General features: G+C 45.0%; 1 protein-coding gene across 1 annotated transcript in view; it reads right to left on the bottom strand.

The window, feature by feature from the left end:
• The window catches only part of SYNPR (synaptoporin), a 254,174-nt gene that overhangs the window by 12,728 nt on the left and 224,867 nt on the right, over positions 1-16,579 (bottom strand). The window contains exon 4 of the mRNA XM_053299181.1: positions 9,522-9,720. Within this exon, the coding sequence (XP_053155156.1) occupies positions 9,522-9,720 (199 nt within the window). The remainder of the gene's footprint in view (positions 1-9,521; positions 9,721-16,579) is intronic.

Raw genomic sequence — 16,579 nt, 5'->3', positions numbered from 1 at the left:
TTTAAATTGTTTCATTTGTGCTTCATCTAAATGTTTGAGGCTGCTGTCAAAATTGACAGCTTCGTTTCAAGGTGTTCCCCTTTCTTCCTAATGTTTAGGCACACTTACTACATTGTAATCACCTTACGTGGTGCAGCAGGGAAATGCTTGACTAATAAGCAGAAGGTTCCTGAATCGAATTCCTGCTGGTACTATATTGGGCAGCAGCGATATAGGAAGATACTGAAAGGCATCATCTCAGACTGCGCGGGAGGAGGCAATGGTAAACCCTTCCTGTATTCTACCAAAGAAAACCACAGGGCTCTGTGGGCACCAGGAGTCGAAACTGACTTGACGGCACACTTTACCTTTACTACAGTGTAAGGTTATCATATCATGCACTTTCTCACTTCTGTTCCACCTCATTAGCTGCCACTGCTGGGGAACTACACAGTGGCTGACATCCTGACTAACAAAGCATGCACGTTATGAGGGTCAGCAAGGATGTGGCAGGATGGGAGCCCTTCCGCAAATATCCCAGCCCTCCTGCATTCACGCTGTTGCACAGCTGCCCGTATGTGGAAGTGCTCTGCAAGAGTGGAAACATGTCACTGGCCTTCAGCAAAGTGTTCTTGCTCCTACAGAATGCTTCTGGAGTACAAGTAGTGCTCTGAACTCTAGGGGCTACTGAGTAGCAGCATGACGGCTGCCAGCATGTCCCCACTGACTCGCCTAATGGATGTGCTTTGTTAGTCCGGATATTAGCCACTGTAATTATATCACATTATAAAGGACAGAGTGGGATATAAATGTAAAAATAAATAAGTAAGCAAGTGTACCTAAACGTTATGGGGAAGAGCAAGTGCAAGTGAACAGGGGAATGTCATTTTTCAGTGGCAGTTTTTTAAATAGAGCATGATATGTAGTTTTTATTCAAAACAGAACTCCTAGTTATATTTGTTTCTCCCATATAGCACCATGCCAGTGTAACTCTACATGAACAGAAACCTAGTTCCTACAAAGGAACTGTCAACAGGTTTCCCAAATGAGCTCCACCAACTCCTTGGTGTTGCAGTCCAGGGCTGCCATCCACCAACCCAACACAGACCAGACTAAGCATATGCAGTTCTCAAACTCTGGCAAAAGGATTCACCCTCAAATGGAATTGTTCAGAATGCCCCAAATCTATATGAGCCAGCGTGGTGTAGTGGTTAGAGTACTGGACCAGGACTGGGGAGACCCGAGTTCAAATCTCCGCTCAGCCATGAAGGTGTCACAGGGTGGAGACATGAAGGTGTCACAGGGTGACATTGGAGCTGTCACTATCTTACAGTTCAACCTCACAGGCTTGTTGGGAGGATAAAGTGGTGGTGGGGAGGCATTTCTACTTCATGAAGGAGGAAGGGTGGGATAATACATAAGTAAAATAAGCTTCCATTTATAAACACATCTTTGTTTGGGCTCTCTTCTGATACTGCATGAAAACATAAGGCTGATTTATATAAAGTGTGAAAGCTCATTTAATCATTTTCAGAGATTACAGGCATCAGAAATGTCACTGCAAAAACCTTTGTATGGTTTAATACTATTGCTTATTTTCTGCTCCAGGCTGGTTGAGGCTTTAGGGATGTGGTGACATTAAAATTCTGTCACAACCTCTGCTAATCAAGATTATATTTCCTTAAGATAATGGAATCACCAAAATGTCAGATAAGGGGCTCTCAGATTAGGTGCAGCCCATGACATGTCAGAAAGGCAGGCTATGGCCACTGAAGTCAAAGGAACCCACTGCATGTGCATCCACTAATGAATGCTGCCTGTTGAATCCTTAAACACGCTTTTGCATAGCTCTATTGCAATTAGGTAGAGATTTCAGTGAATTTCTCCAAGCTTGGGCTTGAGAATAATTCTGGAGGCTGGAAAAAGCCCTGTCCAAAAGAAGGGTGAATCTCCAGAGCCCTGAGAGCTTTCATCTGAGCATGGGCTTGGAGAAGCAGCAGCTGCTGCAGTGTGTAGCCAGAAGGAAGCCTTGCCTTCCCACCAAGAAGGAATCCCTCTGACATGCTGCTCAATAGTTAAAGTATTATCAGCCAATATTAATAGAACCTCTTTCAGCTAGTGAAGTACATGCTGTTGTAGAAGAAATGGAAACAGGGCACAGCAGGCAAAGAGTCTTCACTCATGTGTCTTAGCATGTGTTGTGGGGTGGGGCACTGGTATTAAAAGGAAGGAAGCAGGGATTCAGAGCTACACCTCTCTTGTCTAAACACCTCATAAGCCATTTCAGTTAACCCTCTCCCCTGCCTGACAGATACATATTTTTTAAGGACATGCAAGAGATACAGGTGAAACTCGGAAAATTAGAATATCGTGCAAAAGTCTATTAATTTCAGTAATGCAAATTAAAAGGTGAAACTGATATATGAGACAGACGCATTACATGCAAAGCGAGATAAGTCAAGCCTTAATTTGTTATAATTGTGATGATCATGGCGTACAGCTCATGAAAACCCCAAATCCACAATCTCAGAAAATTAGAATAACCAGCCCATTATTCCCTATTTTGGAGGACTCATGGGTGCCAACAACCACACAAACACCGAAGCAATCGGACACTCCTACGGTTTTTTAATGACTATTTGAAATATTTTTAATTATTTTTCTCATAGTATGGAAAATGGATTTAAAGTTCACTGCATGTTATACTTTTAAAAGAAAATTATTATAAGATGATGTACAGGTGGTATTTGACACCCCAAAAATTAGCATTAATGTATAAAAATGTTCCAAGCAAATGTTGGAATTGTGGACATTGTGAAGGAACTTTTTTTCATATGTGGTGGTCTTGCGGGAAGGGAAAGGCCTTTTGGGATATGATATATAATGAGTTGAAGAAAATTTTTTAAATGACATTTCCTAAGAGGCCAGAATCCTTCCTGCTGGGAATAACGCAAGGAGAGTTTTCCAGAAGAAACTTAACATTTTTTATGTATGCAACCACAGCGGCCAGAATAGTACATGCGCAGAAATGGAAGAACAAGGAAATGCCCTCAAAAGAAGATTGGTTGATAAAAATTTTGGAATATGCTGAGATGGCAAAACTTACAGTACTGATAAGGGATGAAAACTTGGAATGTTTTAAAGAAGATTGGAAACCATTCTTACTATACTTAAAGAACTACTTTTCTAATATCAATTTTTCAGCAGAGTTTGAAATTTAGTAATAATAGCAGGTTGGGTAGAGTAAAATCGTGTTTGCAATGTGTAGGATATATGTTTTGAATTACTATAGCAATGGTTGACTTGTATAGTTAATGAATCGTGCATATGGGTGAGCAGGAAGTCAATATTTATTAATTAGATGTAACAGGATTGTTAAGATATTGTAAAAAGCAATAAAAATTTTAAAAAGCAAAAAAAAATTAAAATATTCTCATAGGACATAATGAGACCCGAACCAGCCCATTATCCCCTATTGTGGAGCACCTAGGGGCACAAAGCTCAGGTGGATGGTAGGCACCCAGGGGTGCCTACCACCCACAAAACCCCAAGGCAATCAGATACTCCTCTGATTATTGGTGAATTCTAAAAGTATTTTTGAATTCCTCATAGGAAATAATGAGGATTGCAGCAAATGTATAGCTTCACGTTGGGGGGAAAGGGGTGGCCTAGAACAGAGTGTGGTGGGTGGTAGTTCCCAAGGGGGACAAGGAAGCTATCAGAATTATTTGAAAGGAATTAGGCAAAGGGCTGATTTTTAAGTAATTTTTGAAGTTTACATGTCTTTAAGTTGTTTCTCCATAGGGAAGAATGGAGTTTTCAGCAGCCCCATAACTGCACTTGGGGGGTGCTGGGGTGGCCCAGAGCCCAGTTCGAATCGAGCCCCCTCCCGTTTATTTCGAATTCGAACCTGCAGCTCGAACCTGATGGCTGGTTCAGTTCGAATTCAAACCATCGAATTTGAACTGGTTTTTCACATCCCTACTGCAAGGGCAACTTGTCCTCATCTTTCTTTCCAAAGTTCTTTTAAATATTCACTGTCAATATGCTGTCAACATGCTCTGTCAGCCCTTAATTGCCTATGCAAAATATATGCCACTCCTTCAGCTGAAAATGCCCCAGTGATCAATTCAGTGTCAGAGCAACTCCATTGATTCCAGTTCTGCATAGAAATTGAGGCATCTGCAAATACAAAGGAGGCCCCAAATCCTTATTATCATCAAATATTTATTGTGCCAACAGCATGCTAGTTGCTATACTTCCATGATGGATTGTTTTAAGAGAACAGAATTTTCATCAGAAAATTATTGAATCCAGTTTCCACAGGGTTGTTGTTTTTTTAAACTGCCCCTTACATGAAAAAAGCAACAATCTCCAATTGAAATACAGTTTGCTTTAAACACTCACCAAAACCACATTTATCTTTTCATGAATAATTGATACAGTGCAATTAATATTGCTTTCAGTGTGCTGATTTTTTAATTACTGCGATGTTACAGTGCGATGTTACAGTGATATTACTTCAGGGAAATTTAAATATTGTGGTCCCTGTATTGATACTATATTCTCGATTAAATCAGTCTCAGGGCACATTTTGGGAGTGTTTGTTTTACATTGAGTAAAGCTTGCCTAGTATATATTCTAATAGTTCTGTAGTTTTCCACGTTGGAATTAATGTGCCTTAGGCATCCCTTTCAAAGTGTCCAAAGCACCTTGAGATGCATACGCAAGTTTGCAGTGGCAAGAAGCACTTATTTGGATCTCTTTTCAAAACCAGTGTCCCAATGCAGCATGCAAGAGTGCTGTCTGGGAGGATGCTACAGCAGAGGCAGCAAAAATGCCCTATCCAGGGAGTAGTAATGGTATACCAATAATTTAGAGAATGAGCCCCTAATACTGCTATTTAATTAAGGAATGGTTAGGACAGCTTTTTCTATTTAGGGGAAAAAATACACAAAGAGACATATGCATGGTGGAGAAACTGTTTGCAAACATTCTGCTTGGAAGAAACCCTGAAATTCCTTTTTGAATTTCAGCTTCTCACTGGGGGAATCCTGAAATTTTCTTCCAAATTTCACTATAGGGTCTAACACTATCATGGTGCTTACCTGCATGCAGGAGCGTGTAATGCAAGGCCGATGTTGCATTGCTCCTGCGTACAACAGTACATGCATGGGGCTCTTTTTCTGCATGATTGGGAAGCCTGGAAAAGCAGAGTTTCCAATCATGTGGAAGCATCCCCACATCCATAGGCTGCACACAGGTATGAAGCTGAACACATGGAAGTTGTGAGCAGGAGGCTGGGTGCCTATGAACCATCTTTATTTCTGTCTATCTATCCATTTCATTATTTTATTTTATTTTATTTCCACCATTTTATTATTTTCATTTCATTTCATTTATTTATATCTCTGTAAACCACTTTGGGAACTTTTGTTGAAAAGAGGTATCTAAATATTAGCCGTATTTGTGTATTTTCCTTCAAAGTAACATGTTTATAGGGCTAGTGTGAACTCGCTTTGAAATAGGCAGATTAGATTGCTCTCACCCCTCCCACTCCTTACATGCTCACTCAGCAAGGTGCTCACTCTCTAATGATGGAAGTAAAAGACTACACAAATGATAACAAAATATTTTCTGTTTGCAAGGCACCTTTCTGTTTACCAGTTACCACCAATGAGGACTCCCAGTTTTTTGAGTAGTACTCACTGAAGCTATTCACAAGACCATGTGAAAGTGGGCTAGGCTGCTAGCCTGCCTAGAAACCCCTACCCCTAAATGAGGTTAACGGAGTGAGTGCTCCATTAACCTCATCCTTTTGAAGCTGTGGCTGACACACTTGGGGTGGAGGGGAGAGGGGGAGGGGTGACCCCAGGAAAGCACCTCACACTCACATGGTGCCTTCCTGGGGTTTGGGGTACCAGGGCACCGTGCAGTGGCACTCCCCTTCTCCCGACCCCCAGAGCTCCCCAACAGAGCTGCAGCCAAGCACAGGAGCACCCGACCAGAGCAGCTGCCCAGTAACGAGCAACTGCTGGTGTGCGGGGAGAGCGGGCTGGCACGTCACACCCGTCTGGTGCTTCACATGGGTTGTGTGAAGCACCTCACTCAGTCCTATCTCTCTTTCCTTTTCAGTGTCTTTGAGCTCTGCCATGGTGACCCACACCATGCGGTCTGCATCCACTGCAGGACACAGGTCAGCAGGGGTAAGGAGCCTAAACATCTTGGGATGACAGGGATGCTGCAGCACCTGTGACAGCATCAACCCGGGTTCCTTGCTCCTGCTGGCAGCCATAGGACTGGTGTGTCCTTGGGCAGTGGCAAGGCACCTGCTCCTGCTCCCAAGTAGGGGACGTTGCCTGCACTGTGGGTGCAGTCGGTGGGCAAGCAGTCTTGTCACCCAGAGCCTCATCTCATCACCCGGGCCATTGAGAAGATGATCACTTTGGATGACCAGCCATTTTAGGTGATAGAGAATGCCGGCTTCTGCCAACTGCTCTGACTGCTTGCCCCCATCTACCAAATCCCCTCACACACCACCGTTAGCAGGTGGGTGGTTCCCCCACTGTACCAGTCATTCAGGGAGGCCATGTTGGCTCCTGATACCAGCATGCACTTCACTGCAGACTGGTGGATCTGTGGACCAGTGGGAGGCACACTGCTTTCCTGTTCCTCATGGCGCATTGGTGGGGACAAAAGAGTGAGGGGACATCTCATGGCATGGCCAACCCCTCCCATGCAGTGATGTACAGGTGGTCTGTATTGCATGTGAAAGTGCTGGACACTGACCACACCACAGGTAAGCTGTTGGCAGCCATAGATTGCAAGGTAGGGGAATGGCTGTCCTGGATGCCAAACCTTTGCTGGGGATTCATGGTCACTGACAATGTCACAAACATCACTAGGGCAGCCGAGCTGGCTCAGTTTGTGTCTATCTGTTGTGTGGCACGCACTCTGAGCCTGGTTGTGCAGGATACACTTAGCCCTTCTTGGGCTACAGCTAGGCAAGACATCCCTGCTGCAGGCACTGGGCACCATCCTGCTGCTGCCATGGCAAGGTCCTGCAAGATAGCAGCAAAAAGTGTAGGCAGATGCTCAAGGCAAGGTGGCTGGGTCTACTTAAACACCTGATCGCTTAGGATGTTCCGACCCAGTGGAACTCCACCTTTCTCTTGCTCTGGCACCTGCATGCCTTGGCAAGGAGGCATGGCTTGGAAGTGTGTGACCTGTCCACCCAGAACGGGGCGCTCATTTTCATGGTTGTCTTGAGACTTGAGCTGTTCTCTGTTGACACAAATGGCTTGTGTGCTGAGACAGCAGCACTGAGCCAGGCTTTGCCTGCCACTCTTCTCCTTGAGAAGATGATGGGTGAGCTACAGTCCATGTTGATCACTGAGGAAGCAATCACCGTGGCAGGTCAGCTGAGGACTGGAGTGGTGGATTGGCTCTGGACCCCCTTGGGTACATCAAGGATCCAAGGATGAAGGACAAAGTAGTAACCCCTGACCAGCTGCCTAGATGGAGTGTCCTACTGGTTGAAGAGGTTAGGCAAGCCTAGGAAAGGAGGCTGGGGCATAACCAGTAGGAGGGTGCTGGAGCACCTATTGCTAGTGCACAGTCCACCCCTAGCAGCAGCATCACTGCTGCATCCAGGACCAGCAGTGTGGTGTCCATGACAAGGTCAAGTGAGCAGTTGCCTCCACCTCTGCGTTCCACTTGGTGGTTCATGGAGGGGTTTCTTGGCACCTTGCCATGGTATGGGAGAAGTCCACTGAGCCCTGCAGCAATGCTAAACAGTGTGCATGCTGCAGTACCTGCAGGAGCCGGTCGCAGGCCTGGAGACGGAGCCAATCTAGTTTTGGGCAACACATCACCAAGTCTGTCTGAACTTGGCTGCAGTTGCCAGATGGTTCTTCTTGTGCTCACCAACCAGCATCCAGAGCAAGTGGGTGTTCTCCATGACCAGGGGCATGGTGACATCCCCATTGCTCATGCTTGGATGCTGACATGGTGGAGCAGCTGGTCTTCCTGAATACCAACCTCCCCCTGCTGAGCTATCCCGAGCTCAGAAAAACAAACGGGGTACACGCGAAGCACACAAAATAGCCAAAAAATGACATGCACACTGGTAATGATGAAAAAAGGAAACTGAAACAAAGCTGAAATACCCTTGGTAGAACTGCAGCCTAAAAACCTGTATGGTCAATGTATGGGGGAAAATTGAAGTTGTTCTCATGAACAAAATACACAACCCATCTATCTGCTGAATGGAGTAGCTATATTGAAACCCATGTAGAGCATAATAAGCACATTAGCATATAACAGCCTAAATGATACAGAAGTAAACCAAAATGGGCTTAGTAAAATCCTGGGTCAGCCTATAAGGATTTTGTTTGCTTTTCCAAGACATTTGTTCCATTACATAAATGGTTATTTACACAATTTGCAACTGTTTTCTGGAACCATTACGAGTATGCCACTGCACAACAGAGGATTATGAGTATGCTACTGTGCAACGGAGGACTGGAATTGCAATAAGTTCCAAAGGACCTATTTTCTGTATTCTCACAGTTTACTTCTGTATCATTTAGGCTGTTATATGCTAATGTGGTTATTATGCTCTACATGGGTTTCAATAGAACTACTCCATTCAGCAAATAGATGGGTTGTGTATTTTGTTCATGGGAACAACTTCAATCCCCCCCCCCCCCATACATTGACCATACAGGTTTTTAGGCTGCAGTTCTACCAAGGGTATTTCAGCTTTGTTTCAGTTTCCTTTTTTTCATCATTACCAGTGTGCATGTCATTTTTTGGCTGTTTTGTGGGCTCTCCCAAGCTGGCCATGGAGGGTGAGTGACTCATGGTGATCCACACCCACTGCAACACTGCTAGCTGTTTGCTCTACCCTGGCCAACCCCAAACCCAGATGTGTCACAGTCTGCCATTAGTGCTGCTGACACATGAAGACATGCATGCACACCACCGCCATGGCTGCTGCTGATATATGGACTGGTGCCCTTGCCCATGTGTCAGGCTATCAGCCAGGGCCCAGCACTAATCTGGGCCCTGATGAAAAAACCCCATAGGATCACATGGGGTCTTTTGCTTTATTTATTAAAAAAAATTAAAAATTGCACGCTTGCCCATTTCTTTTGTTGGGTGGTAACACCCATCATGCTCTACCACCCAACCCACTTTGGTGTCTCTAGGACCTACCCACGGGGAACAATGGGGTGATTCCAATTCCCCATTGTTCCCTATGGGAGAACTGTGCATTTCCCCCTGAAATTTCAGATTCAATTCATCCAACTGGTCAGCAGTGGCTGGCTGTTTTGATGAATCAATTTCAAATTTTTGTGATTCGATTCAAGGTTGAATCAAGGTTGAATCGAATAGCAAAAAATGATTCATGCACATCTCTACAACACACAATACAACACAACACAATAATAGATTAAACTAACTCAATGGAGAATATTCAAAGAGAGAGACTAAACAAATACATCAATCAATAGGGCAAAGCTGTAAGACATACTCACAATCAATGGGCCCCTGTTGTTTTCACGGTATTTATTCTGGAAGAAAATGTAAACTACTGTGGCTGCCAAGGAGTAGAGGAACGCAAAGACTGCAATAGTGACAAAGAATTCCGCTGAAGAAGAGAAGTCACCTATTAGTGCGAGTTTTTCTCGTCGTTTGCCTTCACAGGTGGGAACATCAAAATTCACCTGGTACAACCTGAAATCCAGAACAAGAGGAAAGTGAGTTGGACTAGAAGAGTTTGGTCACCAGTCAGTGACTCAGCCTTCATACAAACAATCTGAGTTGTAGTCTGTTCTTGATAGTCTCTATATAACTTGCCCCATTGAGTTCTAATCTCAATTCTGTAATGAGCAGCACATTCCCATGCATGCTTACTTGGAGGTGTGCATAAGGCTGCAGCTTCTAGTCCAAAGTTTAATTTATGCTTTGTTTTGTACTGCACAAGCGGTGGGTGCAGCCAACCCCATTCATGAGCATCCCAAGTCCAGAATATTCTGGCAGGAAGGAAAGGGACACATGAATGAATTAAAAGAAAGACACAGATAGGGAGAGAAATTAAATAAAAAGGGAAGGAAGGGAAAAATGAGAAAGACAGACAGAGAGAAAGAAAAATGGAGGTGCCTCGCAACACCCATTGGAAGAGAGCAAGGGAATATACTCTTTGTATATTTTAATGCAGATTGGAAGGAAACAGTATTCATCTTTATTTTCTAATTATTTTCCTTTCTTTTCCTCTCTTTTTTTTTTGCTAAGAAACAACCTACTTATCAATCTCCGTAGACCCAGCTGCACAAAAAATTGCTTTCCACTGCACAATTTCTTTGCAGAACTGCATAATGTGTCCAGCCACACATTAGAATAAACCCTACTCATGTCTTTACATTTTAAAAATGCATGACAACTTATAACTTAAACATAGCAGACTGAGCATTTTACCAATCATAAAGTGTCACAAAATCAAAGACTAGAAGCCACTTCAAAGGCTGCACCCCACACAGATTAAAGTACAACTCACCAAACTGAATGCAGTCAATGTATGGCAGTTCACCAGGAGCACAATAAATCTATTTTTCATGCCTGCTTGGGACTGCCAAAACTGCTGGGCTGCATTTAGCTTGGTGGGTCAATGCTCAGGGCAAGTAGAGAAGAGAGCAGAAGAAGCACAAGAAAAAGCTTTTCATGCCAGCACAAAAGCTAGAGATGATGTAGCCCAGATAAGTCTGTCCTGGGAAATGTAGTAAAGTGCATTTAACAGTGCTGTGAGGAGTGAAAGGTTATGAGGGGCTTACAAACTCAAGTCAGTTGGAAGGCTACTCTGTGAAGAGCAGACACAGCTGAGAAGGTGAGCAAGCTTTTCTAAACATCCAGCCTTTTCCCCTTCAAACAAACTAACAGGAAGAGGGGAGTTTTGCAGGGGCTGTTTTCTCTTTAAGGGATAGGTCTTAGTCTCTCTCTCTTTCTCTCTGTCTGAGTGTGTGTGTGGGAGTTAGGGTGAGGATTAGGATTTCCAAGGGTTAGGAGCTGATAGGGTTCCAAATTCCAGTGTTTACTCTTTGCCTGCTTGGAGGGGGTGGAGTCAGCTCGGGCTGGGAGAGGCCCCACATTCCTTTCCTGTGACTCACATCCTGTGTGTCAGTTGGAAGGCTACTCTACAAAATAGGTGACAGCCTGAGAGCATAGTGAACAGGGATAGCAAACAGGACATAGGAGTTTTGCAGGAGTTTAGTGGGAACTGTGCGGGCGACTTTGGAACAAACCCCTGGGATCACAAGGAGCCTGGTGGAGAAGAGAACGTAAGTACAAATCCCTCCCTTGTATCCCTCATATTCTTGGGAAAGGCTGTTTGGACAGCTAAATTGCTCACCATTACAGCTGAGAACTATCCTTCTAATAAACAGATAATAAACTACTTACAATAAACTATCTCTAAATACTGTAAGCAGCCAACAAAGACAGTATGAAGATAGGTGGTCAGCAGGGGAAGGGGCACTTCCCAGTGTATTGCACAGAGTGCCACATGTATGACTATTTGCCCCATGGGCAGAAGTCATGGGTGTGTGCTCGGTGCAAGGAGCTCCTGGCCCTCAGGGAACAAATCAGTTCCCTTGAGACCAAGGTGGCGGATCTGGAGAAGCTCAGACAGACAGAGTGGCATGTGGATGAGACCTTCAGGGATGTGATAGAGGCATCCCACTCCAGGGCTGGTAGCTCCTCTGCTGTCAGGGAGACTGAAGGTCTTGGGCAAGGAGGACATCGGTCTGAGGAAGAGGGAAATGCTCCTTTAGAAGGGACCCCTTCCGTGGATGATGAGCCCATATCTTCTCGCACGGGGGATACTCCTCTGGGGGGTGGGGGCCTCCTTGTAGTGGGTGATTCAATCATTAGAGGGATAGAGAGATGGGTTTGTGACCCGCGTGTTGACCGCATGGTGACTTGCCTGCCTGTTGCGAAGGTTGCGGACATCATGCGGCGTCCAGACAGGCTCCTAGGCAGTGCTGGGGAGGAGACAGCTGTCGTGGTGCACGTTGGCACCAGTGATGTGGGGAAATGTAGTTGGGAGGTCCTGGAAGCCAAATTTAGGCTGATAGGTAGTGTACTGAAGTCCAGGACTCCCAAGTAGCATTCTCAGAAATGCTACCTGTTCCACGCGCAGGTACAGTGAGACAGGCAGAGCTGAGGGGTTTCAATGCGTGGATGAGACGTTGGTGCCGGGAGGAGAGGTTTAGATTCGTTAGGCACTGGGACACATTTTGGGGCAAGCAAGGCCTGTTCAAAAGGGACGGGCTGCACTTGAACCAAGATGGAACCAGACTGCTGGCGCTTAAAATCAAAAAGGTTGCAGAACAGCTTTTAAAATGACACCTGGGGAACAGCCGATGGGAGCTGGGCAGTATCCCATTTGGCAAAACCCATCCTTTAAAGTGCGAGCGTGCAGAGAATTCAGATAAAACAGAAGGGGACAGGGCAGAACCACATAAAGAACAGACAGGAGCCTGTGCCAGCAGGTCAAAGAGTCATAAGAATAGCATACTTCAGGGGAGAGATTCAGAGAATAAGTGTTTATATGCCAATGCCAGAAGCTTCCGAGCCAAGATGGGTGAGCTGGAGTTCTTGGTTGCTAACGCAGAAATAGATATAGTGGGTATAACAGAAACATGGTGGAACAGTGAGAACCAATGGGACACTGTTATCCCTGGGTATAAACTCTACAGAAAGGACAGGGAGGGGCGCCTTGGAGGTGGAGTAGCACCATATGTTAAAGAAGGGATAGAATCTAACAAGCTAGAAAACCTAGGTGGACTGGAGTCCTCCACAGAAACCCTGTGGGTGAATATACAAGGCCGGAAAGGGAACTTGCTACTGGGGACGTGCTATTGCCCTCCAGATCAAAATGCCGACAGTGACTGGGAGTTGCAGGAGGAAATCAGGGAGGCGTCAAGGAGAGGCAGGGCTGTAATTATGGGTGACATCAATTACCCACACATAGACTGGGTAAATTCACAGTCAGGTCAGGACAAAGTGGTCAAATTTCTAGATACACTAAATGACTGTGCCCTAGAACAGTTGGTCATGGAACCGACCAGAGAGAAGGTGACCTTGGACCTAATTCTGAGTGACACCCAGGACCTGGTGCGTGACGTCAGTGTCATCGACCCTTTAGGGAACAGTGACCACAGTGCCATCAAATTCAGCATACATGCGGGGAGAGAATCAGCAAGGAAGTCTAACACAGACACTTTGAATTTCAGAAGAGGGAACTTCTCCAAAATGAAGAGTATGGTGAAAAGAAAGCTGAAAGGGAAAACCAGGAGAGTTACTTCGCTCCAGAGTGCATGGAGTTTACTCAAAACTACAATACTAGAAGCCCAGTTAGATTGTATACCCAAAAGGAGGAAAGATACCACTAAGTCCAGAAGGATGCCAGCATGGCTCATGGGTACCGTCAAAGAAGCCATAAAAGGGAAGAAGACTTCCTTCCGAAATTGGAAGGCCTGTCCAAATGAAGAGAACAGAAAGGAACACAAACTCTGGCAAAAGAAATGCAAGGTGACAATAAGGGAGGAAAAAGAGAGTTTGAGGAACATTTAGCCAAACGTATCAAGGGGAATAATAAAAACTTCTTTAAGTATATCAGTAGCAGGAAACCTGCCAGGGAGGTGGTTGGGCCATTAGACAAGGAGGGAGTGAAAGGGATTATTAAAGAGGATATGGCAGTTGCAGAGAAGCTAAATGAGCTATTTGTGTCTGTCTTCACGGCAGAGGATACTGAGCATATACCTGTTCCTGAACCAGGCTTTTTAGGGATGGAGGCTAGAGAGCTGAGTCAGATAGAAGTGACAAGAGATGATGTACTAAACTGTCTGGAAAAACTGAAAGCTAACAAATCACCAGGGCTGGATAGCATCCATCCAAGAGTCCTCAAAGAACTCAAACGTGAAATTGCCGACCTCCTTGCTAAAATTTTCAACTTATCCCTGAAATCGGGCTCTGTACCAGAGGACTGGAGAGTAGCAATTGTAACACCGATTTTCAAAAAGAGAGCCAGGGGCGATCCGGGAAATTACAGGCCGGTTAGCCTAACATCCGTTCCAGGCAAATTGATGGAAAGCATCCTCAAGGATAAAATTGTAAAGCACCTAGAAGAACAGGCCTTGCTGGGAGTGAGCCCGCATGGCTTCCGCAAAGGTAAATCTTGCCTCACCAACCTTTTGGACTTCTTCGCGGGTGTCAACGAGTCTGTGGATCAAGGTGAAATAGCTGACATAGTATACCTGGACTTCCAAAAAGCTTTTGACAAAGTTCCTCATCAAAGACTCCTGAGGAAACTTAGCAGTCATGGGATAAGGGGACAAGTACATACATGGATTGCTAACTGGTTGAAAGACAAAAAGCAGAGGGTAGGTATAAATGGAGAGTTTTCACAATGGAGGGAAGTAAGAAGTGGGGTCCCCCAGGGATCTGTACTGGGACGGTACTTTTTAATTTATTCATCAATGATCTAGAAGCCGGGGTAAGTAGCGAGGTGGCCAAATTTGCAGATGATACCAAACTCTTCCGGGTAGTGAAATCCAAAACGGATTGTGAGCAGCTCCAAAAGGATCTCTCCAAACTGGGGGAGTGGGCAACAAAATGGCAAATGCGGTTCAATGTTAGCAAGTGTAAAGTGATGCATATTGGGACGAAAAAACCCAACTTCAAGTATATGCTGATGGGATCTGAGCTGTCGGTGACGGACCAGGAGAGGGATCTTGGGGTCATGGTGGACAGCTCATTGAAAGTGTCGACTCAATGTGCGGCAGCTGTGAAAAAGGCCAATTCAATGCTAGGGATCATTAGGAAGGGGATTGAAAATAAAACAGCTAATATTATAATGCCCTTTATACAAAACTATGGTGCGACCACACTTGGAGTACTGCGTACAATTCTGGTCACCACATCTTAAAAAGGACATTGCTGAACTGGAAAAGGTGCAGAAGAGGGCAACCAAGATGATCAGGGGCCTAGAGCACCTTTCTTAGGAGGCAAGACTGCAACACCTGGGGCTTTTTAGTTTAGAAAAAAGACGACTGCGGGGAGACATGATAGAGGTCTATAAAATCATGCACGGTTTGGAGAAAGTGGAGAGAAAGAAATTCTTTTCCCTTTCACACAACACTAGAACCAGGGGTCACTCCATGAAATTGATTGCCAGGAGGTCTAGGACCAACGAACGGAAGTACTTTTTCACACAATGCGTGATCCACTTGTGGAACTCTCTGCCACAGGATGTGGTGACAGCCAACAACCTGGATGGCTTTAAAAGGGGTTTGGATAACTTCATGGAGGAGAGGTCCATCAATGGCTACTAGTCAGAGGGCTGTAGGCCACCTCCGTTCTCAAAGGCAGGATGGCTCTGAGAACCAGTTTTAGGGGAGTTATGGCAGGAGAGAAGACATGCCCTCTACTCCTGCCATCTGGTGGGCCACTGTGCGAAATAGGATGCTGGACGAGATGGGCCTTAGGCCTGATCCAGCAGGGCTGTTCTTATGTTCTCAAACTAGAGGAGTCTGGGAAGAAGAATTCTGTGTTTTCTTTGTGTGTGTAGACTGTAACATGGCTAACTGTAGTCAACCTGGTGGTGAATATATTAATTCTAGGGATGTGTGAATCGATTCGGGTACAAAATGATTTGTACCCAAATTTACCTGTTTTGGGAGATTTGTGGACAAATTAGCCCTGTGTTAGCTGGCCAGATTTGCGTCCAAAACAAATTGCCCAGATTTTGGACCTGAAAAATTTGTAGATTCATACCTCCACTTTGCAGTGATCTCTCTAGCTCTCTCCATTTTGTTTTAGGAATTTTGTTTGAAAATTCCACCCTCCCAAGCTTAAGATTGGTTACATATAGTGTGCAATGATTGGCTGCCGATTCCCCCCTGGTTCCAGATTGGCTTGTTTTCATTCAAATCTTGTGTTGCCAGGGGTGACTGATCCCACATTGGCTAGGGGAAGGATCAAAGAAGGGGCAAGGGTGGGGGGAGTTCCAAAGAGGAATTTTCATATGTACTTAAGGAGTCAGCCAGCCACCATTCTGCCTTTCTGGCTCATGGGAGGAGAGAGAGAGAGAGAGGAGCTTTGCCTGCCTGCTGCCTTTAGTGGGTTCTCTGCTTTTCCTGCTGCTGAGAGAATCACTGCCTGTGCTTGCTGACTTTGCAAATCGATTTGGGTATAAAATGATTTGTACCTGAATCTACCTGTTTTGGGAGATTTGTGGACAAAACAAATTGCCACTGTGCTAGCTGGCCAGATTCGGACCCAAAACAAATCAGGAGTGATTCGATTCGGGTACAAATTGAATCGAAAAAATTGATTTGTGCACATCCCTGATTAATTCTCACAGTTAAACACGTTTGCTTTACCTCTGAAGAAGCAGGGCCTTTTCTGTTGTGAAGGCTAGAGTAATGGCAGTACAGTTATAAGCAAGGCGGTTCAGTTTCCAAAGTGCATGCGTGTTCCATTTTTTACTTTTCTTCACCCCAAACCCTGCAGACTATTTGAGCTTGAGGGAACCTAA

Source organism: Hemicordylus capensis, chromosome 2 (assembly GCF_027244095.1).
Source record: "Hemicordylus capensis ecotype Gifberg chromosome 2, rHemCap1.1.pri, whole genome shotgun sequence".
Taxonomy (NCBI): domain Eukaryota; kingdom Metazoa; phylum Chordata; class Lepidosauria; order Squamata; family Cordylidae; genus Hemicordylus; species Hemicordylus capensis.
The sequence above is the reverse complement of the archived record's forward strand: the minus strand, read 5'-3'. Positions and strand labels throughout refer to the sequence as shown.